The following is a 15658-nucleotide window of genomic DNA, read 5'->3' on the forward strand; positions in this document are numbered from 1 at the left end:
TCTCTAATTTTAAATTATTGATGATCTTAGATAAAGCTTCATTTCAAAATAAAATGTTGTGATTTAGGTTAGAGGTTACTTCCTCTTTTTTTTAATATTAACACATTTGAAATTTTATGTAGCAATACTAAATAAGATATTGAGTTAAAATAATACTAAGCTCTTTCCTGATTTTGCAGAAGTTTTCATTTTCCTTCCAGTCCTGCCCAGTATTTTAAATTTGGAAACTGTTTGGCATGAAATAACTTATATTTTCAGTAATTTAAAATTGCTTAAAAAGTTTTAACATGCTACCATCTTGTTTTGCAGGATAAGTGGCAGCCAATTTTGAGTACAGTTACAGGCGTCCACAAATACAAATGGCTGAAGCAAAATGTTCAAGGCTTGTATCCACAGTCCGCCCTCCTTAACACCATTGTTGAATTTGCACTTAAAGAGGAGCCGGTAGACGTAGAAAAAATGAGAAAATGTTTATTAAAACAGGTAATATGAATGAAAATGTGCCACTTACATAATTATGAGAGTTATTAGCAGTTTACATAAGTATGATGATTTGTTTTTTTCTCTTTGACAGTTGGAAAGAGCAGAAGTTCGTCTGGAGGGAATAGACACTATTCTGAAATTGTCAGCTAAAAATTTTTTGCTCCCATCTGTGCAGTATGCTGTGTTCTGTGGATGGCAGAGGCTGATTCCAGAAGGAGCCAATATAGGGTAAAACTTCTTGTTGCTTTTGCTTCTACAATTCCTTAATAAGAAAATAGTACTTACTTTTGTTGTTGTTTTTCTTTGAAGGGAGCCTCTTACTGACTGCTTGAAGGATGTTGATTTGATCCCACCGTTTAACAGAATGCTGCTGGAAGTAACTTTTGGAAAGTTGTACGCATGGGCTATTCAGAATGTCCGGAACATCTTGCTAGATGCTAATGCAAAGTTCAAAGAACTAGGTGAATCTCATCTTGTTGCTCTTTTCTCTGGAGAAAACTGTTTTACATTAATATTATTGTTTTTTGTTTTTTGTTTTTTTTTTTTTTTAAGTTCCCTATAATTAGGATGTTGAAATCCATTCCCTTGATTTGTGTTGAGAATTACTTTGTTTCTGTGTGTTGTACCAACCTTCCTACCTTGACCCCCTGTTAACTCACTTTTCAATGTTTGAATATATTCTTGATTTCCCATCATATTGTTGATTGATTAGTCATTAGTAGCATTTTAGCATTAAAATATAAATTATAATTAGCTTCTTAGAACTTCTGCTTGTAAATTCTCAAAGCCAAGCAGGGAATAAAAAATATTTTAAACCATCATTCAAAGAAAGCTATAACGTATTCTATTGTAGCTCCCAAATGTCAGCTGACTTTATTTTTCTTACGTTTGAACTAGGTCTGCAGCCTGTTCCTCTTCAAACAATTACTAATGAGAATCCAGCAGGACCAAGTCTTGGAACTATTCCACAAGCACGTTTTCTACTGGTCATGCTGAACATGTTGACGCTGCAGCATGGTGCAAATACCTTGAGCCTCCTCCTCAATTCTGGCATGCTGGCCTTGACGCAAACCATGCTGCGGCTGATAGGTACAGTTCTTCTTTCTTACTTGGAAGAGAGCATTTGCTTTACAAATCTCCTGTATTTTTTACATGTTGGTATACACAAATTACAGAATAACTTTGCTGCTTGAAGATAGTTAATGCTATCTACCTTTACCCTGATACAAAAACCAGATCTGCAAGCATGGTTGAGAGAAGGAGGTTTGGTTTGGCCACCCTTTGCTGAAATTTCAGTTAATGTGTAGTTTTGGTGGAACTGTTGTCATTTTACATTCCAAATAAATTAAAAATGGAAAATTTAAAATTAAAGTAGTAAAAACTGCCTACTCTCTACTCCCCCTTTAATTTGTTCTACATATGAAAAATGTTCCCAGTCTGCATATTTAAGCTTGAAGCTTTCTTTGTTCTGTTATAGAAGTTCTCTGGTGTGTTTTGCTATGGTTCAAATTGCCATGGTTTTTCTCTTTGTTCTCTTAGATAATATCAAACATTTGTTCCTGTAACTTGTGTTTAACTGAAGTGTGCACCAAAAGTTTTTTAAAAAGTTCTGTTTGTAGAACCATTGGGCCAATTGAGTCATCATTATTAATGTCTCTTATTTGTCACTTGTTTTTCGTTCAAAATTAAGTATTTCAATTCCTATGCATTCAAAACCATTACAACCCATTTTCTAAAAGGTCATTTGACTTATCACCTGCTAGTCAGCTTTCCTGTTTGTTACTGCTTTTATATTACAAAGTTTATGTGCTTGTAAATTTTTGCGTGACAAAGGTACGTATACACGTGTGTAGCTGGATTTAATTTCTTTTGTGTTTTTTCCTTGTTAGGACCCAGTTCTGATAACATTGAGGAAGATATGATTGCCTCTTCTCACGGGGCTTCTGCCACAGTCCTAGAAGAGTCAAGAAAGGAAACTACACCTGTTCAGCTCCCTGTTTCTGGACCAGAGTTGGCAGCCATGATGAAAATTGGTACCAGAGTGGTGAGAGGGGTAGACTGGAAGTGGGGTGATCAGGTACAACTTCTTTCATACAGGTTTTGAGTGTGCTATTTTCTAAAGTCTGTGTTCAGTGGACTGTCTGTGAAGTTTCTGGTCAATCAAATTTAAGGGCATTTTACATTCCAAGAATGTTGAATTTAGGATATGGGAATTTAACAGAAAATAAACCTTGCATTCCAGCTGGTCCGCAGAGATCAGAGGGGCTGGTTGCAGCTGGACTTAATTTCTGATTGTAGCCCAGTTTATCATTGTAAATCTGGCTGAGTTCAGAGAGAGAACTTCAGTGAGCACAGAAACGCAGCGCAGTTTACCTGTGCAATTCTGCAGGTCTGATGGATTCAGGAAGGTCTTGCACGATCCTGATTCTCAAATGGTGTGGTTAATTGAACCACCAGAAAAGTAGGCTCAGGATTGCTGGTGATAAGTACAGTGTTAGTATGTGTTGTGACACACATCTATATCTGTGTGTATGTAAATTAATATTCTCAAGTGTGCTCCGATGCTGTTGGAGATGCAAAGCTCACATAAAGGCTTCTCTTGGGGAAAAGAACATAGTCTGTCAACAGATCTTGAGCAGGCAGAGTTTTCCCCCTCCACCCCTTTCTGCCCCTGAAGCCGCTCTTTTAGCTGTAAATTCTGGCCTGTCCCAGTAAGATGAATCAGCCCTGTTACAGGTGGGGTTTGGTGACTTTGACAATACATGCATTATTCACATCTCATGTTTTCCTTCATCTGCATCCTGAGGGGTGCCTGAGTTAATAATAGGGCTTAATGAGGGCCTCAGTTACCTTTTGTCAGAATTTCTAGTTGACAAAAGAGGTAGAATAAACACTTTGGTCCCTCCTCCATGTACTGAGGCAGCAGTAGGGGCTCTCTGACCTTCATCAGCAGGTCTTTGTGTGCATCCTTATCTCCTGAACAAACTGGATTTATAACAAGGCTTGTTTTTCAGGGTGAAGGGAGTGTGGCTGTTGGTTGGGCCCAGGTGCCCTTCTGTGGCTCACTGAAATACAGCTACACAAGAGCTCCATGTCACTGCAGACGTCACTCAGTTGTTAGGGCTTGCTGGAGCCAGGTGCAAGATAAGCAAGAGGCCCAGCTCATGCTTTTCACAACCAGCTTTATCAATCCTTCTCTGTCTTACAGCAGTGCTGTGCAATTCTGACCATTTACCACAAAAGCCTTGGAGAATTAACAAAAACTGTGTTTATTTGTTCAGCTTCATTTTTGGAGACACTTGAAATTCTCTTTTAGTGAGACTCTGCTAATTTACCATGTAACAGGAAACTGAATAACTTGCTATAATAGTATATACATTTCCAACTATGTAGGACATAACTTCTACTTACATAAGACATAGTAAAAAAAGATCTAATCAGGAGTGTCCAAATATGTGGCTTACTGGGGTGATTCTCTTGAAAATTGTGAAATGCTTTCTAACTTCATGCTTGATTTTTGAAACCCCATTGAATGCTTACTGCCTAACCATCAAGTTAGCAGCAAAAAGGAGCACTTGCATTATCATTTTATGAGCTTTGATTTTGTTGATTGAGTAACTTGAACCTCTCTCTTCTGTCAGGATGGACCCACACCAGGTTTGGGCCGTGTGATTGGAGAACTGGGAGAAGATGGCTGGATTAGAGTGCAGTGGGACACTGGAAGTACAAATTCTTACAGAATGGGAAAGGAGGGAAAATATGATCTCAAATTAGCTGAGCCACCACCTGCAACACAGCCCACAACAGAGGATTCAGATACTGAGGATGATTCTGGTAAATTAAAAAAAAAAAAAAAAAAAGTGGAGGCACAGTTATAGTTGAATTTTCAAATTGCTATCTTGTAATATAAAATAGTTTTTTTCACAGGAGCAAGTGCTTCATCAAAGACTATTCATTCAACAGGTGTACACTTCTGACCAAAATCTATCTTAACATAACTTTACTGTGAGAAAGGAAGATAGACAAGGTGGTGTCACATTTGTTGCATATTCATGGGCCAGGGAAAATAGTATTATTCAGCTGAAATAGTTTCAGTTACAAATACCTGGAGGTATACCTTTTAACATATGTTAATTACTTTCTGAAGTGGGATTTTTATATGGCCTAATTATACATTTAGTCAGAATGTTTCCCTGTTCTTGGCAATACTTTGGAATTCCTTTCAGCTGGGTACTGCTAGAGAAAAACTTGAAAATATATGTGCAAAGTACCTGGTTTATATTTTTTTCTTGGAGTTGGCAATAAGGAATCTTCATGTCAGATGTTCTCAGAGAAAATATTTATGACAAATCGTTCACAAAATGTTTGTTTGAGAACCTTTGTGAAATAAAATAACTCAGTATTAATGTATTCCTTTGCCTTTTGTGTCTCCCTTCAGAAGGAGAACAAGTTGAAAGGAATCTCCACCCTACTTCCATGATGCTGACAAGTACTGTGAACCTGTTGCAGACTCTGTGTCTCTCTGCTGGTGTCCACGCTGAAGTCATGCAAAGTGATGCTACTCGGACTTTGTGTGGTCTACTCCGTATGCTTGTGGAGAGTGGAACAATAGATAAATCAGGTATATTACACAGCAGCAGTCTGGTTGAGCTGTGTGCTTCTGTTTTGTGCTTGGTTGTCTTGTAAGTTTGTAAATCTTTTCTTACTAGTTTTAAATCCTTCTAAGGCCAAAGGCTGGAAAATGCATTTTCAGAGCTTTTAAAATTATTTTTAAAGGTAATATAAGTGATCCTGTACATTTTTGGAATATAAACAGTAAAAGCAGAAGAAATGCATGAGATGCAAAGTGTTGACTTAGAAAATTAATTTATTAGCAGCTTTTTTGTGTTTGGCAGCAACAGTATGACTGGGTGTTTCATACCCCTTTTTGTAGCTATTTTGTAATTTCAGAAGTAATGCTGTTAACTACTTCGAAATGATGAAAGAGTGTAATGATGAGAATTGTTTTAAAGGCATGTTTAACAAAATTAATTCTGAAATTGAAATTAATAGTTCATATAAAGATAGTGAAATACCGTGGTGTTCTGATTTGTCCAGAAAAGCCCCATGTAGCATGTAGAGAGCTACGTAGCTGGTGAAGAGGTCAACAGTTACATGTATATATCTTTTTGTTTTTAGCTTCCTTGCCAAATAAATTAGTTTATAAAGAACAGCATAGGAGTTGGTGCACGTTGGGATTCATTCGAAGCATAGCACTCATGCCTCAGATGTGCAGCACACTTAGTACATCTCAGTGGATAACTTTGCTAATGAAAATTGTTGAGGGGCATGAATCTTTCACTGCTGCTTCACTACAGAGACAGGTAATGTGTGTATTTCCAAATTACTTCAATAGGCAATAAAACTAGTAGACTTTAGTTATCTTAAAAAGAAAGGTGTATTTTACAAAACAGCTGGGAGATGTCCATAAATCAGTTTTTAGTTAGTTGGGAAAAAGATAACATTTTCTTTATATTTAGGAATTACTGTTTTAAATTTACGTCTCTTGAATTTTGAGCCTTCAGGATGTGTGGACTCCCTTGTTCTATTGAAAGAAAGGTCAAAATAGGGTTTCCAAATTGTGCTTCAGAAACTCCCATATAATATTTCCTATAAGTTGAGTAAACAAAAGAATAACAAGTATATGGTTACGAAGAAGTTACATTTCATTTAAAGTTACCAGATTATGTATTGTCTACTGTCCCTCTTTCCATAGGAAACTGTTAATATTATTTAAATTACAGTCTCTCTTAAGAAGTGACATCTTTGCATTCCTGTTTCCGTATTGTATTTCTCTTGTCATCTTTCCCCTTTTCTCATTTCTTCCTTTCTTTCTTAATTTTTTCTCTTTTTTTTTTCCTTTCTCTTTTGCTGTTCTTTAGCGTCTTGTTAGTGCCTTTTACATGAGGCTGAAAAGAAAATATATTATGGAATAACTCTGCCAAATTTTAAGGCTTGGGGAACAAAAGATCATCTTATTTTTTCCTTGATAAGCCACCAGCATTTGTAAACTAAAGCCTTGTATTATAAAGCCCTGTTCATTTTTGTGTGATCTTCCAGTAAATTCTTGCCAGTATTTTTAATATGTTGAAACTTCTATTATCATCCAGGACTTAGTGGAGTAGAGTGCTGTTCAGGGAATACTCAAGATAAATGATCATTCCTCATGTAACAGCACCTAACTTAAGGACAAAGAAAAGACGAGACCTTGAAGTTCTGTAAAGACATGTTCTTGACAGAAGTTTGCAAGAGGAGAGTTCTCTTGGCTATTAGTCACTTGTATTGGTCTTCTGGATAGAAGATGAGGAAGCTCAAAACCTGAAGTGCTCCTACTCAAAATATGCAACCCTCTCTGCTCTTTGATACTGCAGTGCTGCACCTTCCCCTGCTCCTTGTCAGTCGTGCACTGAGTGTCTGGGTTCAGAGATGCCACCCTGTTCCTCCTGTACTGTGTTGGAAGCCCTGGTTTCACTGTGGCTACTTTGAGTGTCACTGCTGTTGCCTGCCTTCCACCATTCAGCTTTCTATCTCTTGAATTTTAACTATTACACCTTCTTCGCAGAACACTTGGAAGCTTTCATTCTGAAATACATCTTAATACTGATTTCTGAGTATGCAATCTGAACAGGCTTTCCCATTCTGTATTCCCCATTTTCCTATTTGTTTTTGTTTCTCAGTGTGCATGTGTGTCTCATGTCCTAAGTATTGAAGAGATTGGTTCACTAATACAATGTGCCAGTAGAATTGTTACTGCCTCTGAACTCTATCCAATTCTTTTAAAATATCCCTTAGCAAACTCAAGGTCAGTAGCTCTGTAATTTCCACAGCTGGAAAGAAATCAGCATTGTAGAAAGAGCTACATAGGAAAGCAAACTTTAAAAATGTCATTCTTCTGTACTTAATATGTTTGGGAGTTTCTTTAGTATTTGGTGACATAGACGAGGATAACACTAATTTTATTCTCTTTTTAGATCCTTGCTGTACATTTATTGAAAGCAGTACTTCCATCCTGGGATAAAAATGAAAGGTCAAGAGACATGAAATTTCTTGTAGAAAAACTGTTTGGATTTTTAGGGAGCCTGCTTAGTACTTGTTCTTCGGATATCCCACTACTCAGAGGTAGAGGAATTTTCCTTCAGTGGCTTGTTTTTATGTGTGGGAAATGTGTGCACTAAACTCATAACTGTTGTACCACTGCTTTGTCTTTCCAGAATCTACTCTGAGGAGGAGAAAGGCCAGGCCCCAAGCATCTCTAACTGCCACTCATAGTAGTACTTTAGCAGAAGAGATAGTGGCACTGCTGAGGACGCTGCATTCGCTCAGCCAGTGGAATGGACTCATAAACAAGTACATCAACTCTCAGCTAACCTCCATCACCCACATCTTTGCAGGAAAACAGTCAGAAGGGGTAGTTTCCACGTTTTAAAATAAGCTCATTTTTATAGCAATGTTTATTTTGAAATTATAAGTACTAAATCTTTGTAAACAATATTAAGCTTAATATTGCAACCATTTTTCTATTTTTATATATATTTGCGCTGTAATTTTTAAGTTGAAATTTGCGTGATTAACTTTGTATTTTAAAGCAGATAGAAGGGTTTGTTTTCTCCCTACAGTTAAATTTTACTGTTCTTTGTTAGGCTGTGTTGGATGACTACTTCCCTGACACTGAGAATCCAGAGGTGGGAGCTCTGATGGCAGTCTTGGCTGTGATTGGTGGCATAGACAGTCGCTTGAGGCTGGGTGGACAAGTAGTTCATGACGAATTTGGAGAAGGCACGGTGACACGCATCACCCCGAAAGGAAAAATCACTGTGCAGTTCTATGACATGCGAACATGCAGAGTGTGCCCTCTGAACCAGCTGAAACCAGTAAGTTTCTTTTACTAAGGCTTTAATACCAGGAAGGTTATAACTCTGCTCTGGACCAAAGAAAACATTTGTTCTTCATTGGCTAAGTCACTGACATTCAACGCACGCAGTGCTCTGAATGCACATCTAAGATGGTCCTCATGCAAACCTAGGACCTTTAAATCCTGTCCTCATTTGCTGGGGAGGTGAAAGGAAGAGGGGTTTAAGCTGGAGTTGTTTGACTTGCGGTAAAATCCCAAGTTATTGCAATGTCGTTTACAGCTTTTGGATGAGAGGAACTTTCTGTTTAACTTGATTTGCTAACTAATGTATAAAGTCTTGGGTACTTTCAGTTGAATCTTGATTTAGTTGATACAACTTTAGTGAAAGCACAGGCCAAGTGCTTGGTCTGCTTCAGAGTCTAGAGTTCTTTCTTGTTCTGGCTGTTCTGCTTTTTCACCAAGAAGCCCTGCAATTATGCAGTACAAATACAGGCTTAGGAGCTGTGTAGGGAATAGAAATCCTCTAGAGTTGTTCCTGGTCAAGAGCAGTAAGGGAAATGCTACTTTTCCTCTTCTGCAGTTCATAACCATTGAAACTTTTTAATGACTTTGTGAGATTTTAGGAAAATGCTTACCTGTTTTTTGGGTTAGTTTTTTTGTCTGATTCTTCCCCCACTATCTAGCTTCCAGTTGTGGCTTTTAATGTGAACAACTTGCCTTTCACTGAACCTATGCTGTCCATTTGGGCTCAACTAGTAAATCTGGCTGGAAGTAAAATAGAAAAACAAAGAATGAAGTCTCCCAATCAAGGTCTTTCAGGTACAGTTGGGGGCTTTTTGCTGTTTGCTTTCGTTGGAAGTAGATGAATATGCTCTGAGAAAAATACTAGTATCAGCAAACATAGATAAGGAAAAGGGTCTCCTGGAACTTTACCTGTTTTCTTGTTCAGCACTGGATAGTAGGCACTTTAGATACAAGTTTACCTAGATGGTGAATTTGCTCTGCACTGTAAGTGAAGTATCTTTGATGGGAAAATGTAAATAAGCTTTGGGGCTGATTTTACTCTACTGAGTTGTTTAGAATGGATCCAAGTAACATCTCAGCTGCACTTACTGTGTTATAAATCAGCTATATAACAAAAGTAATGCTGTGTCCAGGATGGGAAAAGTAGGTAGGCAGTATTTTTAATACCATGAGTCATACAATGTATGCAGACTTCTGATCCATGTGCTGTTTAAACTGACTCATGTGAGCAGTACAGAGCGAGTTAAAGATGTAAACTGATGTTTGGGCTGAGGTTGTATGAAAGATAATCTTTCTTTAAAACAACAGATTTCTAGCACTAATGACTGGTTAATATTTCTGATAGGTCAAGTTGATCTGGATCTGCTGAGGTGCCAGCAGTTAAAGCTGTACATACTAAAAGCAGGACGAGCTCTTCTCTCTCACCAGGATACGCTCAGGCAGATCTTATCTCAGCCAGCTGTTCAGGAGTCTGCATTGAATCCTGCAGGTATTCTGAAATGCTACCTGACTGTGCTGGTCTCTGTTTAAATGGTAGATAGAGTAGGTGACCATAACCCTTGCTAGTGGCAGTTGGACGGTAGAAATTCAGTTTGCTCTCTAAAGATTAAAAATTAAAATTCATGCATTTTTTAAGTTTCTGTGTTAAAAAGATTTTGACTTTTTAACTTAAGTTTTGAAAAGTAAGAATGTCAAGTGTTTGAAGCTCAAAATACTGGAGCTAGCTAAATTTGTAGGTCTTCTATAATTAGTAAGCTTTTTAAGTAACTTTAAAATACCTAATACTTATTGCAGTGGTTTTATTTTTCTGCTTCAAAAGTTAAAATTGGCTATTGATTTTGCTTCAAATGTCTTGCAGTTTCCAGTGAAACAAGTATAGAAATACAATTTCTAAAGCATAATATTAAAGGAGTTGTAGTTCTAATAATTTGAATTATTTCTTCTACCTGCATTCTGCGTATAAAAATAAATACAGTAAGTGTGTCAGCTTTCAACATAGCTGTCAATGCCATCGGAATATGTATTAATTCATTGGGTATTTGTGAAGCATGCAATATCTTTAAATATAATAATATATTTGTCTTATATGGATATTTCCGTGGGATTTTTTGTCAATTGCCAGGTTTTAAATCAACAGAATTTCCAGTGGTTTTTTAGGAATGGCGCATGGTTTCACTTCAACCATCATTTTTAAATGGGGAAAAAAACCCCTCTATTGTTTAATGAAGAGAGAACATTTTTGTGGGATAGTCACAGTAAAGATTTAGGAAACACAAATGTTTATGGCAACAGGAATACAAAATTAAATATGGAAGGTGCAGAATTGTGAGCAAGTTGGTTCAATGAAAGTATCCCGATTTAAAGGGACAATGGATACCTAAAGGGAGCTCTTCCCAAGAGGTACATTATAGGGAAAATAACTCCTATAATTAATGCATTATATTTTGAAGGAAATCCAGAAAGCGTGCACCATGGTTTTGGGATCACTAAAATACTTGGTTGTTTTCATCAAGTGGTTTATCTTGGAAGTACCTCCTACTAATAGTCTTATTGCAAAAGTGGTGGATTCAAAAGACACAAGGTGCAAATTCACTGTCCACTGAGTAGTTTCTGTTAGACATGTCTTAGGTGTATTTTAGTAAATATATTGTTTATCTACAAATTTTTTACTTGCTTTTTTTGAATGGAGATTGTGGTACATATGGCTTAATCTTAAGTGTATTGTCTCTTTGGAGGATAAATATATGAAAAATGAAAATAAGACATAGAATAAGTCTCATGATTGGCTGTTTTACATGGTTTTGGTTAAAATAATGTTTTCCTTTAAGAGGATGGAGCAGTTGCCTCTCCCGACATAGGAGATATGTCTCCTGAAGGACCTCAGCCTCCCATGATCCTTTTGCAGCAACTTTTGTCAGCTGCTACACAACCATCGCCTGTGAAAGCCATATTTGACAAACAGGAGCTTGAGGTAGAGTCTGTGTTTTCTGCTAAGTAACCTAAGAAATAAGTCTATAATTCACATTCCAGTTAAAGCCTATTAAACTATAGGTTTAAAGAAGGAGTGACACGGAACCCTTTTGGGCAAATAATGTTTAATTTAAGGCATGCATGTTCCCACAAATACTAAATATTCTTGTTTTTCTGGGTTTGATTTATTTGTTCTCCTCTAGGCTGCTGCTTTGGCAGTGTGCCAGTATCTGGCTGTGGAGTCTACACATCCTTCAACTCCACTGTTCGAAGACTGCAGCTCTAGTGAAGCTACAACACCCATCACAGTGCAACATATCCGACCCACAAAAGTGAAGAAACGCAAGCAATCTCCAATTCCACCCCTCCCCATTGTAGTTCAACTTATGGAAATGGGATTTCCTAGGAAAAACATAGAATTTGCACTAAAATCTCTGTCGGGAACCTCTGGAAGTGCTTCTGGATTACCAGGTATTTTTTTTAGTAAATATAATAATATTAAAAGGAAAAGAAGAGTTGCAAGCTGATTAAAACAGTACTTATGAGGAAGCAGTTGTTATCATCTTTTTGGATACAAGCTTAAGAATGTCAGAGAATCCCTTTGGAGACAGACTGAGTTTCTTTTCTCTGTTAGGAGTGGAAGCCTTAGTTGGCTGGTTGTTGGACCACCCTGATGTTCAAATTACGGATCTTTCTGATGCTGATACTATCTCCGATGAATATTCAGATGAGGAAATAGCAGAAGAAGTGGAAGAAGCTGAAGCTGCTTGTCCTGTTGTGAGTATTAACTTAGCTTAAATTATGCTAGCTAGCTGCAAATTTTGTAATTCTTCTGGTTTTGGGAAAATGGTGAGTGTACATGGACAACCTGGCTGTCCCAAGCTTTCAACACACTAACAAGGATCATGTTTGCCCTGTGTTTCTAAGACATGATATAAAACAACTGAGAATAATCCAAAAATACTTTGTATGTTAACACAGAGGAGAATAGATTGCAGGTAGATGTTTCACAGGTGGTAGATCCAGGTATCCCTGATAAATGCTCTTAGTTTCTTCAAAAATATTTGATGTTATAGTGTAATATTGGTAAAGGAGTTCTCCCTTCTCCTTTCCTTTGGTCTGAAAAATGAACATATGTTACCTACAAGGAAGGACTTGAGAACTAGTGAATAAATGGCAAAAAAAGTCTATTAAATAAAGTAGCCTTTTCCTTATGAAGCCTTTTCCACTTACTGATGATAAAACTACTGTTACAGTCCCTATTGAATGTGATAGCTTTAATGTGAACTTACATTAGTCTTTTGTTGACTTTCAAGAACTGTTTCAAAAAAGGACTTGTCAATAAAATTAAATGGGTTTTATATTTCTGTTTATCCTTGAAGGACATACTTTTTCTTGCATATGTGGAATTTTGTAATTGAAATTAGTGCATTATATTTTGAAGGAAATTAACTTGACAGCTTTTGGTGTCTTTATTAGTATTGCAGTGAAGAACTGCTATATATTGCCTTTAATGAAAAGAAAAATTTGATACTCAGAACAGAACCAAGTTTTCTGAAAATTCTCCTTACAGCTGGAATACAGTAGTTCCCTTAAAAACATTAAACTAATCAAATCTTGAAAGAAATAATTTTTAATAACTACAATTTTATGTTTTTAGCTTGTTTTTCTAAAGGAGTACTTTAAATCTCATTGTACTATCTAAAGAAAAGTTAGTAAGCTTTAGGTTAGAGATTACCATTCACCTTTTTTTTTCCTCTCCCAAGAAATGTCCTAAGAAGTGAAATGTGAAAATGTGAATGTGTATCTTCAAGGATAATTAGAGCAGTGTCAAATCCTCTCTGTTCTGATTTTTCTTGGCAATCAGGTTTCATAGAAGCAATTTGCGGCTTCTTTCAAACATTTTGAAAATTTGCATCTGTGTTCACTGATAAGTAATTTTGGAAAGTAAATTTTAATTTCAAATCAAGTAGATCATAAATGTTATCTTTACAGTGAGTTGAACTGTTGAAATTTTTTCCCATTTTGGCATACAGCTGGGATATTGTATGGATTTATTTTTGTTGTGTTATCTTTATTCAGAATCTTATTTATGTGAATTGAAAATTAATTTTGTAATTGTTTCATATTTATTTTGTGTTATTTTTTGTTTTCCAGTCGAGTGGTGCTGTTGTAACAGAGAGCCAGACCTATAAGAAACGAGCTGATTTCCTAAGCAATGATGACTACGCTGTCTATGTTAGGGAGAATATTCAGGTAAGTATGATGATCAAAAACAACACAGACACTGCTTTTCTGTTGGTACTAAAGCCTTTTCAGAGCTATTACATTCTATTGTCGTTTTTTCCCTAGGTGGGGATGATAGTTAGGTGCTGCAGAACCTATGAGGAGGTTTGTGAAGGAGACGTAGGCAAAGTTATTAAATTGGATCGAGATGGATTGCATGACCTGAACGTGCAGTGTGATTGGCAACAAAAGGGTGGCACTTACTGGGTCAGATATATCCATGTTGAGCTTTTAGGTGAGTTCTCTTCTGACTGCTTTTGAACTAAAAAAGTGAATGGTAGACTAAGGGAGATGTATTTTTGGAGGGAGAAACCCCACTCACCGTGCATTTATTCTTGAATCTGCTAGGATTCCCGCCACAGAGTTCTGCCTCTCATATCAAGATCGGTGACAAAGTTCGTGTGAAGAGCTCTGTTACCACACCCAAATACAAATGGGGATCGGTTACTCACCGAAGCGTGGGCATCGTCAAAGGTAATGTATACTCAGAATGGGGCATAGGGACGTCACAAACTCAAAACCACACAGACTTTCCTCTAGAGACACTTAAAAATCACACCCTTTTGTGGAGTATTGTATGATGGTAGAGAATATAGAATGCATTTTGGTGAATTCATAGACATGTACTCTGTGGCAGCCCGTTCTATTAGTGTGTCCATCTGCTTTTCAGACACTTCGTTTGCACGTAGTAGAAGTCAGTAAGCATCTGTGCAGCTTCCTGTTGCAGTTCTCTTTTACACTTGGGATGAACCACAAATAGTTTTCCTTTAAGAAGTAATTGTAACTTGCAGGCTTCATGAGGAAGTGAGGAGGAAGCGGGATGCATTCGTGTCAGTCTGTAAGGGATGTTATTGAGGCAATCTTGGGCACACAGGCGCTTTGAAGAGGTTCAGATTTTGGTCATGCTGTATTTGTGCTTAGAAGTAGGTGCTTGCTTGGGAACTGCTTCTAAATAAAATTAGGAAAAAATCAGAGAAGAATTCAAATGGATTAGTACTCTAAGGACTTTCCGCTTCATTTTATAAAGATATGCTACACTTTATATTTTCTCCACATTTTTGTCACAGCATTTAGTGCCAATGGAAAAGATGTTATTGTAGACTTTCCTCAGCAGTCACATTGGACTGGCTTGTTGTCAGAAATGGAACTGGTCCCCAGCATTCATCCTGGAGTCACGTAAGTGATGGTTTACTTTTATCTTAGTGTGTAGGGGCTGTCCTTTATCTCATTGTCTTGATTCTTATCTCATGTTAAAGGTTAAAACTTGTACCATATATATGTATATATAGACTTGTTCTTCTCTTTTCAAATCAGATGTGATGGCTGTCAGATGTTTCCTATCAATGGGCCTAGATTCAAGTGCAGAAACTGTGATGATTTTGACTTCTGTGAAACATGTTTTAAAACCAGGAAGCATAACACCCGACATACTTTTGGCAGAATAAATGAACCAGGTAAGTTTTGCAGTCTAAGTGTTTCTTAGATTAGTTTAAAATGCATTTAAGTTGTTTTGAAAAAAACGATTTTAAATTTCAGCCCCTTAATATGATGAAATTAGTATTCAGGTTGACCCCCTAGACAGTAAAACATTTATAGCCCTGCTACAATTGCATGTGATGGACTACAATGAAATATTAACCCCTAAGCCCTTTTTGTAGTGTTAAGAAATTTAAAAAATGTCTGTGATAGTAACTCTACGTGTCAGAATGGCATTTTTACCTACACCAAGAGTAAAATGTGTAATCTTCTAATCCTCCTGCCTCTTGCTGTCAGCCTGATCTACATCATGTGTAGATGAATGGAATCCTCATGGTGCCAGGGGCAGCTGGAAATACCCAAGATGTCTTCTCATGCCTCAGTTGCTCTGCAGCTGTTTTGCCTGTCAGTGTGTGATGGCTGTTGCCTCATTTCCTCTGTGGTGTGGAGACTCCAGAGGAGTGTGGTGGGAAAGGGAAGCTTTTTAAAACACTCATAATCAGACTTTTTTTTTCTTAGGGCAAGAAC

At 37.1% G+C, this 15658-nt stretch overlaps 1 protein-coding gene across 3 annotated transcripts in view; it reads left to right on the forward strand.

Moving 5' to 3' along the window:
• HERC2 (HECT and RLD domain containing E3 ubiquitin protein ligase 2) overlaps nt 1–15658 on the forward strand; it is a 103192-nt gene that overhangs the window by 46559 nt on the left and 40975 nt on the right. For all 3 annotated transcript variants that reach the window (XM_040056362.2, XM_040056365.2, XM_040056363.2), the window contains exons 32-52: nt 310–483; nt 575–711; nt 793–944; nt 1381–1572; nt 2373–2560; nt 4125–4317; nt 4922–5104; nt 5662–5846; nt 7494–7641; nt 7734–7930; nt 8163–8393; nt 9058–9193; nt 9744–9887; nt 11227–11369; nt 11572–11839; nt 12003–12145; nt 13526–13624; nt 13721–13889; nt 14003–14128; nt 14722–14830; nt 14969–15108. In XM_040056362.2, coding sequence (XP_039912296.1) covers nt 310–483; nt 575–711; nt 793–944; nt 1381–1572; nt 2373–2560; nt 4125–4317; nt 4922–5104; nt 5662–5846; nt 7494–7641; nt 7734–7930; nt 8163–8393; nt 9058–9193; nt 9744–9887; nt 11227–11369; nt 11572–11839; nt 12003–12145; nt 13526–13624; nt 13721–13889; nt 14003–14128; nt 14722–14830; nt 14969–15108 — 3457 coding nt within the window. The remainder of the gene's footprint in view (nt 1–309; nt 484–574; nt 712–792; nt 945–1380; nt 1573–2372; nt 2561–4124; nt 4318–4921; nt 5105–5661; nt 5847–7493; nt 7642–7733; nt 7931–8162; nt 8394–9057; nt 9194–9743; nt 9888–11226; nt 11370–11571; nt 11840–12002; nt 12146–13525; nt 13625–13720; nt 13890–14002; nt 14129–14721; nt 14831–14968; nt 15109–15658) is intronic.

This window comes from Hirundo rustica, chromosome 2 (genome assembly GCF_015227805.2).
Source record: "Hirundo rustica isolate bHirRus1 chromosome 2, bHirRus1.pri.v3, whole genome shotgun sequence".
NCBI classification, from domain to species: domain Eukaryota; kingdom Metazoa; phylum Chordata; class Aves; order Passeriformes; family Hirundinidae; genus Hirundo; species Hirundo rustica.